Source organism: Camelus ferus, chromosome 21, assembly GCF_009834535.1.
Source record: "Camelus ferus isolate YT-003-E chromosome 21, BCGSAC_Cfer_1.0, whole genome shotgun sequence".
Lineage (NCBI taxonomy): Eukaryota > Metazoa > Chordata > Mammalia > Artiodactyla > Camelidae > Camelus > Camelus ferus.
Window position 1 is genome coordinate 9,113,074 of NC_045716.1, and position 14,766 is coordinate 9,127,839.

Here is a 14,766-nt window from a genome sequence, read left to right on the forward strand (position 1 = left end):
TTTAAAACTTTTACTAAAAAATAAAAAATTCAGGAAATTAGGAAATCAAAAAAGAAAAGAGAAGGAGGAAAGAAGAAAATGTAATAATAGTCCCATCAACTACAGGCTACCAAAGTTAACCTTCAGGCTTATTTCCTGGTCCTGTGGTTCCTAAATGCAGATTTAAATACTAGTAAAATAAAAATAAAGCAACAAAAGTGGGAGATTATAAGGGTTGCCAATTTTGAATTTTATCAGGGGCATAAAACAAAACCAAAATATCATTTATTATTACCATCATTTCATAAAAGAAAAAAAATTTCCATAGCAAAAACAAGAAGTAAGGAACAGTTCTTTAACTTTATGAAAAACTTTACACATTTCCCTGAGTTTTCTTATTTTGCCTTGACCCATTTTGGAAACCACTATCCTTATCTTTCTTTCCTTTTTACTGAAAAAATCCCTTTGAGCTTGATGTATGAGACTGAGTTGTGGTGGTGGGAGAGGTGGGTAGTCCACTTTCAACACACAAATACAGTGTTTATACATGGTTAGGATCAGTGAACCTGTAATTCTGTACCCTCCTTTTCTTACAAGTCATTATAACCCAAACATTTTCCCTACATTACAAACTTTTAGGAGACAGAGTTTTAAAAAGGAACTTTAATACTGATCCCTTTAATTCTACCTGAATTTATTTAATCACTGCCATATGGTTTCATTTTTTTTCCTGTTATAAATAATACTGTGATGAGCGTTAAGTGTCTTCATACCTAAAACCCTTTCTTTAAAGTACAGAAAGTTATTGACTCCAAGAACATGACTATTTTTCAAGTCAGTGATTCCAAAACGGCTGAGGCAGTTTACACTTCCAGTGACAATGTAAGAATGCCCACTCCTTGCACCTGCTCCTCTGTCTTTTAGTTCTAACGTTCGCGAAGCCAAGAACACAAAGTGTGCCATTCAAAGGAAAGGTGAATTCAGAATTTTAAAAAGGGTGTGGGAAGAACAATCAATCCATACAGGCTTTCTTTCACACCTGCCATGCTTTCATTTAAACCTTGGGCACACTGGGCTCTATTTATTTTCCTAACTGCCCTAAAGTACTGCTGTTTATTTTAGAAGGCTATGATTGAACATTCATATTCTGATTAATGGCGAATCAACTAAGTTGAAGTCTTGGAGTTATATCCAGGGGTAAGATTAACTTTAAAAATAAAAGGAAGAAAAGTTAGAAGAATGATCTAACATAGCCAGACCCTCAAAACTAATGACAGCATAAGAGCACAAGCAATTATTAAAAATACTGAATCTCTAAAAGAAAGGAAAATAACTTCTCTAACTCCTTACCTGTTTGAAACGGTCGGCTGCAGATTTTCTAATGGACTCAATATCTTTTCTTTTTAAGTATTTCTGGTAGGAAAAAAATCAAAGTAAACTCATCAATAAAACATTTAGTTTCATAAACATGTTAATAATATCGAATGGGATACAAATGTATTTTGTGTCTTTCCATCACAATAGTACGAGTCAATAAAAATTTTATTTCTGCTTCCAGATAACAAAATTTTAAAGCTTGTTATAAAGTTTATTTTTTTTCGAATAATGCAGGTCTTATTGGAAATAGCCATGGATGTATTCCACAAAAGACCCTTCATATATAATATGTGGGAAAAATGTTCAAAATGAATCTCTACAACTAAATAGTGAAAGATAAAATAACTTTCGGGTCAGTAAGAGGATTTGAATTTGATTATTTCAGGTCTCTTAAAATTAATTATATCTTACTTCTTCTAAATTATCTCAGTATCTTTCTAAGTGAGACACAATGGCTGTCATCATCACTAATACTCATGGGGCACTTAACTAGGGAGAGGACATACAAAAAGGTGAAAGCATGGTTCATGACCCTACAGTCCTTACAATCTACTTGGAGAAGAGAGGACATACTCAAATTGGGGTAAATAACAACAGCAAGCAATATATATCATACTGAGCTTACCTGGACACATTCATGGTGTCTGGACTAGAGTACAGACACCAAATTACTTCCCACTGAACATACGAAGTGAAAAAAAAAGTAACGAGACTGAATTCTTATCCCCATTTTAAATATATTAATATGCTTATGTATCGAAATGAGTAGTCTTTTGAAATAATAGTCTTACTCAGAATACTTTTGGAACTCTTATTATTTTCAAAGCAGGTGTGCTAACTACAGAAAATAGACATGTCCCATGACTTTAGAGTCAATGCCTGTCCAGCCCAACCATTCTCTCTCCTTTCTACCCTCATTTCCCCTCCCTTTTGCTTTTCACAGCTCCCACCTCCTTTCTCTTTCCCTGTTATTAATGGAATATTGACCTCAGAGCCTCAGAAGACCACGAACCAACATGCAAGGGCTATGCTGGAGTTGACATGGGGCTGAGAGCCTTTGGACAAACTGAGGCTGCAGACAGACTATGAATACTATTTTACACTCAGCACTGGTGGAAATAATCCCAAATGAAGTACAGGATATTTTACAGCATTGTTTAAAAGGGGAAAAAATAAAGCTATAGATCTTGAGAGTGTAAAAGCATATTCATAAGGTTTTACTGTTCTCTACGTATAGTTTTAGGGACACGGTTAGACTTTATATAAAAATATATATCCTTGGTGAGGGAGAGGGTACAGCTCAGTGATATAGTGCATACTTAGCATGCACAAGGTCCTGAGTTCAATCCCTAGTACCTCCATTAGGAAAAAGAAAAAATTAAATAAATAAACTTAATTACCTTCCCCCACAGCCCCCCCCCCCAAAAAAAATGGAGAGGAAAAATATATATCCTTTTTTAAAGAGAACTGTTCTTTCTGAAGTTTAAATGTGCCAATGTTTACTTCCCAAATATACATTTTAGAGAAAATATAGAATTGTGCTCCACTTACTGCTCCTTCAGGGATACATATGGCTTTGACGGTTCCTTGGGGTTTACTAAGTGCATCCTGAAGAAATCTAACCTCTGTGTTTCTGAACACATCACTGATATCCACAATCTGGAATATGGGTAACAAAAAGGATAACTAAACATGAATTAATTGTTATCTCAAAGTATTTTACAAACAAGATTTAAAAAAGCAAAGTAGATCTTGTTAACATTTTTAGAATGCATTCATAGAGTGTTTATCATGGTTTGGGCACCACGACAAGTGTTAATGTACTAACATATTATTCATTAGTATTAATTCATTTCATCTACCCAACAGGGTACTAGTATTATCCCCATTTAATAGATGAGGAAACCAAGGCACAGAGAAGGACATAGCTTGTCCAAGATGACAGAGCTGGGAAGTGAGAGAGCCAGGATTTCACCTAAGCAGTCTGACTTAAGAACCACTATTCCATATCACAAAAGAAGGAACAAGGAGTAGTTAAGTTGGTTGTTGTAAGTAGGCAGTTATGACTTTTTGTGTGTTACATTTTTTTTCATTCTAGGAATTGAGCACTGATACAAAACAGAAACAGACTCATAGACATAGAATACAAACTTGTGGTTGCCAAGGGGGCAGGGGGTGGGAAGGGACAGACTGGGATTTCAAAATGTAGAATAGATAAACAAGATTATACTGTATAGCACAGGGAAATATATACAAGATCTTATGGCAGCTCACAGTGAAAAAAAAAATGTGACAATGAATATATATATGTTCATGTATAACTGAAAAATTGTGCTCTGCACTGGAATTTGACACAACATTGTAAAATGACTATAACTCAATAAAAAAAAGTTAAAAAAAAAAAAAAAGAAGAAAAGAATTGAGCACTGCCTATTCACAGACCAAGCGAAATTCAATTGCTAAGAAATCTGCACTGGGAACTGACATACAAAATGTCACCAGCATTACAGCAACAAAGAAAGGGCTGCTGGCTCTCTAAGAGCAAATAAGAGGCTTGCGAAGGGAAGCTGCTCTATATAAATTCCACCCTTATCCTTAAACATGCATAGATCTTAACAATGTGAATAAATGTTTCCATATGTTTGAGTTCTTTATAGACCAGAGAAAAGGAATAAATAACTCTTAATCATTTGTCTTCCAAGTGCCATTTTAGCTTAAGAAAAGTTGAAGAGGAAAGAACATGTTTTTTTTTTCCTTTCAAGTTATCATTCATGTCCATATAATTAATAACTTGTCAGTAATAAAAACTTTATGGCAAGAATGTTGCTTTTGAAAATGGATCTTGGAACAGCAGATAGAAAAAAGATACTGTATTGCTAACACACTATTATTCTCTCCTGCTGTAGCTGGGTAACAAAAAGGAAACAAGCTAACAGTAGCAACAAAAAATATAATAGTGTGTATAAGCGGTTGTAAACATCACTTAAACGGTGGTTTAAAAAGACTTCAGCCTGGAAAAGTGAAGAAAATTACCTTCATCCCAAAGCGAGTGTCTGGTTTATCAGTTCCATAGCTGGCCAACGCCTCAGCAAAAGTCATAGAAGGAAAAGGAACCACCACAGGATCTTTGTCATTGGGCCACGAATACTGGACCAAACCCTCAATTAGACTCTGGATCCCGGTTTGGTCTACAAAAGACATCTCTATGTCAATCTGAAACCAAAACAACATACAGAAACTAACTTGAACAGCCACAATATCAATAGGTCCATATGCATTTATACATTTCTCTGGTTTCAGGTTACCATAGGATTCTGCACATAAAGACTTAATACAAAGGGGCGGGGGTGTAATATACCTGTTTAGTACATCTGTTTTAGGTCAGGCACCGTGCTCATGCCTGTCACACATCACCTTGTTTAGTTCCCATGGCTGTCTCATGGCCTGAGGCTCAGAGAGGCTAAGTAACTTGCCCAAGTATGTATAGTTAGTAAGAAGTGAAACTACATTTGATCTCAGGTCTGTCCAACTCCAAAGCATTACAGGTTTTGTGCTTCATCACACTGACTAATATGATACCATACAGAAATGCAATCATAGTTTTGATGACTCTTGACTAGATAAATGGATATCAATATACAGAACTGTTGGTTCTTAGTGCACAAGAGATTTGTTTCAAGAATTTTACCGTATTATGATCATTAAAATATAGTAGGAATCTCTTGTCATTCCTTAGCTGATGACCATAGTCCTTATAAAAAGGACACATGAAATGGATCAAAAAGTAAATAATTAGTGCCTTAACTGCAGGTTAGTTTAATTCAATATTTGATGGATAAATGTAATGAGAAGTCATGAGAAAAAAGTATATATAATTTCTGTCCTGGTTTTGACAGACTTAGCTGTGGCAAGGCTGCATGAATAAGAGACAAGTGCATATAACTTAGTACCTGAGTAAATTCGGGCTGTCTGTCTGGTCTCGAACCTTCATCTCGGTAACATCGGGCAACCTGAAAATACCTGCATTTGAAAAACAGCATTGAGTCATGATTCTGGGAAGACACCCACACTTTTCCCCAAAAGTCCCTGGCAACACAGGCTATGAAGTCAATTAATAATGATACCTAAAGGACATAAGAAATTTGAAAATTCTTTCTGATGTGCTAATCTAATCAGACACATAGTTGACCCATGAGAAGTCAACTACTCTCTACATTGTTGTTAAAATATACAGTGGTACCTTTGGATATTCATGTATTACACTGACAGGCAAGGCAGTCCATGCTTCCTTACACACACTCTTGCTTCAGCCAAACTGAAATACTCATTGCTCCATGCATACACTTGAGCTTTCCTGTGCTGTGCCATTCCAGCTCTCATCTTCATCTGCTGAAATGCAGCTGTGTCCCAGAAGGCGTAGCTCACAAAGTTTTTAATATTTCCCAAAACAATATTTTCAAACCTCATAATACAACTAATTTGCAACTCTCAACATCCTTACTTTTGGTTTATGTCACAGTTTTGGTTTTTTTTTTTTTTTTTTGGCAGGGGGGAATTAGGTTTATTTATTTATTGATGGAGATTCTGGGGATTGAACTCAGGACCTCATGCATGCTAAACATGAACTCTACCACTGAGCTATACCCTCCTCCTATACAGTTGGTTTTTGTTTGTGTGTATGTATGTATGTATGTATGTATGTATGTATGTATGTATGTATATTTCCCTTAATGGAGGCACTGGGGATTGAACCCAGGACTTCATCCATGCCCAGCATGTACTCTACCACTGAGCTATATACCTCCTATCCTGGGTTTTATTTATTATTCTATTTTGTCCTATTAGATTCATTAGCTCCTTGAGAGCAAAACCTATTTTTTTGTTTGTTTTTGTTTATAATCCCCTGCCCCATCTACTAGCATAGAGCTTTGTACATGGTGGCCGTCCAATAAATCTTTACATAATGACTACACGTTTTTAGGGTATTTTATAACTATTTTCCAAACTCTTATACATTTTCTAACCTTCTTTTAGGACACCAGACAAATCTATTTCCTTTTTCCCTTCCGCCTGCCCTCTTTCCCTTTTCTGACCACGGCTAGCATGAAGAAAGCTCACCTGTCTAAACCACCAACCATCAGAAGCTGCTTAAACTGCTGAGGACTCTGAGGGAGAGAATAAAACTTTCCAGGTTCCCTGGATGGTATGACAAACTCTTTTGCACCCTTTGAATGAGAGAGGGGGAGAGCAGAGGTATTATTAAAAAAACAAGTCCAAGAACTGGTGCAAGTCGATACTTCAGCTCATCAATGAAATCAACTATAAAGAGCCAAGTTCCCACAATACCAGAGACCATTTCTTGCTCATCCTTTAGTCCCCAAAAGGCTTGCACACACTAGACTTTAAATAATGTTTGTACATTGTAAGTATTAAATGTACAATTGCTTGTTGAAATGAACTCCCAATGCTGTTAGTAGCTAAAAGGATTTTGTGCATTAATTCCGATTCAGGTAATTCCTAACTGCTTTTCTAAATTTAAATTATAGTTTTATAAGTTCATAAGAGTGTATAAATAGATTAAATGTCAACATTTAAAAATGCCAGTTCTTAATGAACAAGGGATTTATTTTTAAGGAACCAACTCAATATTGATTTGCAGCCATAAACCTCAACAAAAGAAAACACATGGAGGATAACAGGATTCTGACCTAAAATACTGACCCATGTCATTTTCTCAACTTTTGAGAAGACCTAGTTAATGTGACCATCCTAAGGCAGTAAAATAAATTTTAAAAGGTACAACTAAGTGAATATAAAAAAAAGTGGTCCAGTTTCATAACTAATAGGACATTATGAATACGCTGATTTAAGGAACATACATACCCCTGGAGTCCTCTTAAACAATGTTGGTGTTTCTACATCCACAAACCCTACAAAGAGAGAAATATCATAATTTGATAGGAATTGATCAAATATGTCATCTACAGGACAGTACAACAAATCTGAGGCTACTCTTTTGTTAGGAATTTTGACTGAAATAAGTTACCAAGCCTACTGATACTAGTTTCTGCAAACCCAAGAAGGAAGCTAAAGATTTTCATAAAATCCTATTTTCTTCATAAAGTTGATACTTCTAGCATGAAATGATTCTGTTTGATGGATTGTCTACTGAACTATTCTGGTTTTCTCTCTTTTTTTAAGTTTATTTTTTAGGGGGAGGTAATTAGGTTTACTTATTTATTTTTAGAGGAGGTACTGGGGCTTGAACCCAGGACCTTGTGCATGCTAAGCATGCACTCTACCACTTGAGCTATATCCTCCCTCCTATTCTGGTTTTCTACATGTTCTGCTATCACAGCAAGAATAACATAAATATAGTAGAAAAATCCTCAGGACTGATTGAAGAGTAGTTTCAGTCACATGACATCTCTGAGCTTCCAACAAATGATGTACAAACATGATGAAAAAAACTTACAGATAACAACCAAAGGGCTGGTGCACCTTCAACAATGATGGGAAACACTTAGACAATGTGACAGATGCTTTCACCTTCAAAAGGCTGTGTTTGTGACCCAGTAGGGAACCAAATTATGCTTTATGTTATTTAATTTAATTTAAGCTCAAGGACAAAACACTTGGAAATTAACATTTCTTTAAAAACTACCTTACACATAATTCTTATTTTGTGGTTGGCTTATTCCTTTGATAACTATGTAAGTTTAAAAAGCTAAAGCTCTAAACGTTCTTAGAAACAGTGAACAGTACATATACGTATATTTAAAAAAATATGTGCAGTATATTTTGTATATGTATTTACATGCAATATACTGTATACAGGTAGTCAAATTTTAACAAGTCTACCTAATAAAACTGAAAAATGAAAAAAAAAAATTCCTTACACATTAAGTGAATTTCAGACCTCTGGCAACAACTGATCCAATGAGGCTAAGGAGTGGGGTGCAATAAAATTGCTAAATAACACAGAAGAGACGCTAAAGAGCTCCAGAGAACATCCAGGCACTTCCCTTACCATGCAGATTACAGAGATATTCCCGCATTTTCATGACCATCTGGGACCTCAGTCGCAGGTTATACTGCATTTGGCTGCTACGCAAGTCTAAGTAGCGATACTGCAAACGAAGAGCCTCTGTTTTCTAAACAAATTGAAAGATTTTTATGTTTAAATAGTTTTCGAATATTAAAAAGATGTTAACTGTAGATACAGGTTCTGAATTTTCAACGACTTTAGCTCTACCTTTGGCTTCCACCACTTGTGCTACACCACCATCCTCAGCTCCTGCAACTTCTGGGTTTGTTCCTAGTACAGATTTTACATTTTTCAGTAAGTCACCCTTCACTGGTTGCAAGTTGCCTACCTTACTAAATATTATCCATTCATTTTTAAGTCCACAGTTGAATCTTGAAATTTTTTTTTTTTTTTTAAGATTTCGAAGACTACACCACAGTCAGAAACAGCCATGACTTTATCACCTGAATGGGACTACAAGTGTAAGAAATGCATGGGGACAGCAGAGAGAACCTCCATGGCTGAACCAGTAGGAATGGTGAGGAGGTCTGCTTATTTTCAAGGCTCTACATCCCTGCATCCCTCTTGTGCTGACAACTTTTTTTAAAAGTCCTTTCCCCTGGAGTAGCTTATTTCTTTGATATAAGAAATAGAAGAACTACCTGTTACTTCTCTTTCTGAAAGCTTATAGGTGGGGGAAAACTGTATTATTTCCTTTTTTCCCCCACAACAAGGTTAACTCTGTAATTATATTGCTTTTTCTAATTATAAGATTAAGTATTGGGAACGTAAATGTAGACTAAGTGGCCATGCAAGTAATTTAAAAATTCCTTTCTAGATTAGTTTACAAATTAGATACATACAGGTTTACAATTGTAGATAATTTTGACAAAGCTGAAAATTAGCTGGGTTTAGTTACCCAGTGCTGTCTAGCTGCCTCAGAGAATATCCTAGATTACCGTAATCATATTTATATACTTGGGAAGTCAAGCAAACATTTTATCACCGTTAGAGGCTTAAACTTAATACATGCAGAATCTCCTATGCCATTTGGCCATTTCTAAGCTAGATGTAAATTTCCTTTCAAAACATAAGCCAATGGCAACAAAAAAACTTGAGCAAAACAACATTCAAGTCTTAAATACAATTGTTAAAAAAAATACAAATTAAAATTATAATTAGATACTACCACACACTCACTGGAATGGTGAAAATTAAAATAGTAACATAAATATTGGTGACAATGTGGAGCAAATGAAACTCATGCATTGCTGGTGGGAGTTTAAATAGTAAAATGATCTTGGAAAACAGTTTGGAAGTTTCTTAAAAAGTTAAATAAACATCTACTCTATGACCCAGGAGAAAGAAAAAAAAAGACAGTTGTGTTTCAAGCTGTCTGAAAAAACATTCTAGGTATTTAGGAACTAGCACAGCTTAATGAACTATTGCTATTCAAGAACACTTCACCAGAAAATTGCAGAACAGAATAATTCATGATATATCAATATTCAAGATGCTTAATTTTATAGAAGTTTAGCTTTTTCTTTAAGAAACTCCGAAAACACTTTACTGGTCATCAACATTTTCTAGATATTCTACTATATTAATAACAGAGGATGGCACCTTCAAAAAGTCCTTGATTTCAAAGGGCAGCTTCTTGCAGGAATTCAGAAGTTTAGCTGTTTTAACTTTGATTTCAATCTCACCTGTTGGCATTTTCTTAGAGAGACAGAGAAAAGGTCTATTTTTAAAATCATTCATCAGGACAGGTACACAACAAATGTTTGTAAACAAATATATTGATTCACATATGTAATATGTGTGGGTGCTTATAGTGTGTAGTCTAAAGCATAAATGTGTATGACTTTGACATTCTTATGCATATCTTTGGCTGATGTGCTCATTAAAAAATGCCATAACAGGCATATATATGTAGGTGTTTGTGCTCGTAGTGAAGACTTTTTAATCTGTAGGTTCATTTGTAGAACTTACAGAGCATTAGTGCCTGACATCTAATAGGTGCTCAGTGTCTGTTGCCTGAATGTATAGACAGATCGTGCAAATGTATACAGGTGAAATTGAAACAGACAGTTTCTAAATGACTAACTGGATTCTCTTGTCCTGGAGGTCGGGAAATTACTATCCCAGACACTTGCACCACAGACTCCACAGGGGCTTCACACAAAATCTTCTTCACAGACGCAGCTGACTACAGAATAAGAGGGGAAAACAAACAAATGAACTTAGAGGACTCTGTAGCAACTGTAAATTATGGGTTTAGAAAAATGTTAGTACTCATAGCTTAACTGCCATGAATAGTGGGGCTGCCCTTAATGACTTTATTAAAGAATTTGGTAAATTACATCCCCATTTTGACTCCACATATTATAGCAAGAAAAACTATTAGTTAAGATTTTTTTTTTTCCTTAAAGGAAAATAAGGAAACAAATGATTAATGCAAACAAGTCCCACATACTTTAAAGGCAGCTGTCTCCAGGGTTAACCTTAGGAGCAGTTAAATCGAATAGCAATAATGGAGTCCAAAGTGAAGGAGTTCTCCTGGGTTAACTATGCTCGTCTCTGCATCCTGATCCCTGAGAGACAATCCATTGCTCTTTACTTACTTCAAACATTAAAAGCTGAGTAAATCTTATTTTCCTCAGGCGTACAAGCATTTGTAAATATTACTACCATAGAAACCAATGTTGCCCAACAAGCATGATGAGAGTCTACTTTATCTAAATTTAACTGTAATTATTTTTTGAGTGGGTAGGACCTTCACATGGTTCAAATTCAAAAGGTACAAGTAGATGTACAGTCTTTCTTCTATCCTTGTCCTCCAGCCCCTCAGTTCCCCTCCCCAGAGATACCCAACACTAGCTGATACTTATGTGTCCTTCCAGGACACACTTGAAACATACATACACACACACACACCCTTTTTAATACAGCTAGTGTCGCCTTACATGCTCTTCTGTATCTTATATTTTTAACTAAGAATATACCTTGGATTTTTTTCCATATTAGTACATAAAGAGCTTCTTCAGTCTTTTTTCTACGGCTATAAGGATTACATTATTTTTTTATACCGATCTCTTACTGGGGAACATCTAGGTTGTTTGCAATTTTTTTTCCTATTAAAAATAATCCAGCAGTAAATAACCTTGTATTTGTGTCATTTTGCATTTATGTAAGTCTATGTGTAAGATAATTTTAAGATAATTGACTAGAAGTGGAATGAATGGTTCAAAGGATATATGCATTCATAATTTTGATATTGTCAAATTGCTCTCCATGGATCTAATGCCAATCTGGACTCCCTCCAGGAATGTATGAACATTTGTTTTTTCCCAAACACAGTGTGTTGTCAATCCAATGCATCCAAAATAACAATTCTGTGTAGTTTTAATTCACATTTCCCTACCTATGGGTGAAGCTGGGCGTATTTTAATATGTCTATAGACATACAGAAAAATAGCCATTTGTATTTTCTCTGAATTTTATGTTCATATTCTGCATTTGTATTTCTACTGGGTCACTGGTCTTTTTAAAACAAATTTTTTAAATTGATTTATAGTAGCCTTTTAGATATTAGAGAAATTAGTCCTTTGTCTGTGGCACGATTTGCACATATTTTTTTCCCAGTTTGTCATTTGTCTCAGTGTTGCTTCTTGTGGTTTTTAGTTTTCATTAATAATAAACTTCTTCATTTAAAACCTCAAATATACTTATCCTATATGTTTAGCTCATTCTAACCACAGCATCAGAGGCTTTCAGATAACAGGAGGAAACTTTTATTATTACCTCATCCTGAGGAATGACAACTTGAACAAGCCCATTGAAGTCTCTTAGGACCAGGAAGATATTCTGCCTGATTAATGAAGAAAATGAATATATTAGGATAAAATCTCTGAGACCAAAATTTAAGCAGGCAAAACAAATTAAGCAAATAAAAACCCATGCAATTTCCTACTTTCCTTTTTTATAATATATAATTGCTTTCATAGCTACATTCATACAGTTATCTATGTAGCTTATTAATGAAAAACACTTTTTTTCATTTACAGTTTCAACTTTTATTAGCTATATGTACAGTTTACTAATGCTATCCAGATGGCTTATTAATGAAAAGGTAGATTAAAAAAATTTCTAAATGCCATTGGCTTAAGTCTTTAGAAGAAAATTTTATTAAATTTGGAAACTTTCCACATATTAAAATCCAAGGAGAATATTTTAGGATATTTGAGACATCTAATTGGACATTTAAAAAATTAAAAAAAAAATTTGGGGGGGGAGAGGTAATTAGATGGACATTTTCTAAGTATAGCAATATAAAATCTTTTCCTAAAAATAAGATGCAATCTAAAATCTTCTAAAGGAGGTCCAGTGCTAACTTAATACCTCTGTAAACCATCAAAAGGTTCCCCAAATCCCAAAATTTTAGTATTCAACCTACATTCCTCATACTGTTTAGGGTCAAGAAGAGGTATAGAAGCCTCCTTAGATTTTGAGTTCAGGAGATAAAAGTCACCAAATGTATGGGTCAAATATTCACTCTTCTGGGACATATTCTTTAGGGAGGTCACACAATCTATGTATTTGTCTTCATTGTGAGTTAAAAACACTATTCAGGTATGTTCTGGAATACAGAGATGAAGAACAACAAAATGGGTTCTAACATAAAGGAATCACTGTTCATGTTGTTAGGCTTTTTCTCTACCTAAATTTAGAATAAAATAAGCTTTTTTTATGTTATTGAAGCTTGCCAGCTTACCTGAGCTTAAAAATAAACAAAGGTTTGGAACTGCCTTGGGAAAACACCACCACAATACATCCTTAAACCATCTGTCTCTACCTTCGGTACTGAATCCATCCACATAAGGTGACTTCTTGACCTAAGTGAGAAGAACGCAACTCTCCACACGTGTTGGTCCGGGCAACGAAGCTACTGAGTTCTTAAAAAAAGAAAAAAGCAAGATTAAAAATATATCATTTACAAAATTGCTTGTAAATAGACCCTCAAATCACATTACCTTTAGTATTTCATGTCAATGGGTGAAATTTATAGTCGAAGAATGTAATCAATCACTATTAAGTTTACCTGCAAATATGTCAAAAACTAAGTGAATTAACTATCTTAATGTAATTTTTTGCCTTGTGTTAAGAAATCTAAATATTTTTGATCACCCAGCATACGCACTGACGTAAAATTACCCTATTCTTAATACTGCACATTTCTTCCCCAAATGAAAAAAGTATCTTGAGAATTACTTAAGTTTGATGGTGCAGTAACTAGTTTTAGTATGACTACAGAGTGAAACAGTCACTTGTACACAATAAAACTCTATTCAAAGTATTCTCAAGTATGAACGAATTTTTTAGGCTTCTTATTAGTAGCATCAACTAAATGAATAGCCTATTCATGTGGTCACTTTTCCGGTCCTTTTAAACTCCAGGGGAAAAAATTAGTTATATATTTCTTATAATACATTATAAGAAATTAAGAGAGTGAATGATCTGAGTATACTCATAAAGCTACACAGTCAAGATTAGGGGGAAAATGGAATAATCACTGGCTGCAGAGAACAGGAGGAAGTGCTATTCAGAGGACAACGCTCTTCAATGCATTCACCTGGAATTCTCCTTTGTGAACTCAGTACCAGACTTCGGGAGAGAGAACCCCAGATGAGCGGCTTGGTCCTTCCGGTGGGTTTGGATAAAGCCCAGTATAGCCGACTTAACCAACAGGAGAACATGTTGGAGCAGGTCTGGCGGGACGCTCAGGAATCTCACGCTGCGGATGTTGGACCGTGGTCAAGTCAGTTTTGCAAATACACACAAATCTCTTAAAATGCTAAGAGTTTCCACTCTCTTCTCCAATATTTAAGCCCTTCTCCGCTGAACATTTAAGTATATATGTCTAGAAACTAGACAAACCTGCAAGGTCTTTGGGACCCTTGGGGAAGTTTGTTAGGGGAAAGACCTTCCCCCACCCAATGCATCAGTTTCCACTTCTATTAACAAAGATGTGGCAGGCAGTGACAAGAGAACGACTCCAGACAGCAGCGCGAGGCGGGACCCCTGCAGAGGCAGAAGGGGCCAGTCAGCAGGCGCACGCCCTTCCCCTCCATACACCCTTCTTCGAAGGTTCCTACAGGCAGAACCGGAAAACAAGGAGGAACTCAGCCCCGCATTTCAAATCTCCCAGACCTGGCGGCCGACCTAGGGTCTTCAGAAAGAGGAAGGCAAGCAAATCCAAAATGGTTTTACGGCCCGAAACTACACACAGATTTCAGCTAGCAGCCAAGCGCTCCTTAACCAGCCCCAAGAGCACCCAAGATTAAGGGAGGGATTCGACCAATCAGAGCGGAGGGGGACGCTGC

At 35.7% G+C, this 14,766-nt stretch overlaps 1 protein-coding gene across 4 annotated transcripts in view; it reads right to left on the reverse strand.

Annotated features, from left to right (window-relative positions):
* DARS2 (aspartyl-tRNA synthetase 2, mitochondrial) overlaps nt 1–14,748 on the reverse strand; it is a 21,493-nt gene extending 6,745 nt beyond the window's left edge. Inside the window, exons 1-13 of one of the 4 annotated variants that reach the window (XM_032463706.1) lie at nt 14,594–14,748; nt 14,016–14,464; nt 13,239–13,338; nt 12,188–12,254; nt 10,491–10,592; nt 10,007–10,102; nt 8,387–8,510; nt 7,240–7,286; nt 6,475–6,581; nt 5,307–5,376; nt 4,390–4,569; nt 2,908–3,015; nt 1,330–1,392 (exon numbers count right to left, since the gene is read on the reverse strand). In XM_032463706.1, the coding sequence (XP_032319597.1) occupies nt 1,330–1,392; nt 2,908–3,015; nt 4,390–4,569; nt 5,307–5,376; nt 6,475–6,581; nt 7,240–7,286; nt 8,387–8,510; nt 10,007–10,102; nt 10,491–10,592; nt 12,188–12,254; nt 13,239–13,338; nt 14,016–14,139 (1,188 nt within the window). In that variant the 5' untranslated portion in view covers nt 14,140–14,464; nt 14,594–14,748. Of the gene's footprint in view, nt 1–1,329; nt 1,393–2,907; nt 3,016–4,389; nt 4,570–5,306; nt 5,377–6,474; nt 6,582–7,239; nt 7,287–8,386; nt 8,511–10,006; nt 10,103–10,490; nt 10,593–12,187; nt 12,255–13,238; nt 13,339–14,015 lie in introns of all 4 variants that reach the window. The other 3 variants (XM_014560958.2, XM_006172569.3, XM_032463705.1) reach the window with 3 other exon arrangements.
* Nucleotides 14,749–14,766: the final 18 nt, after the last annotated feature.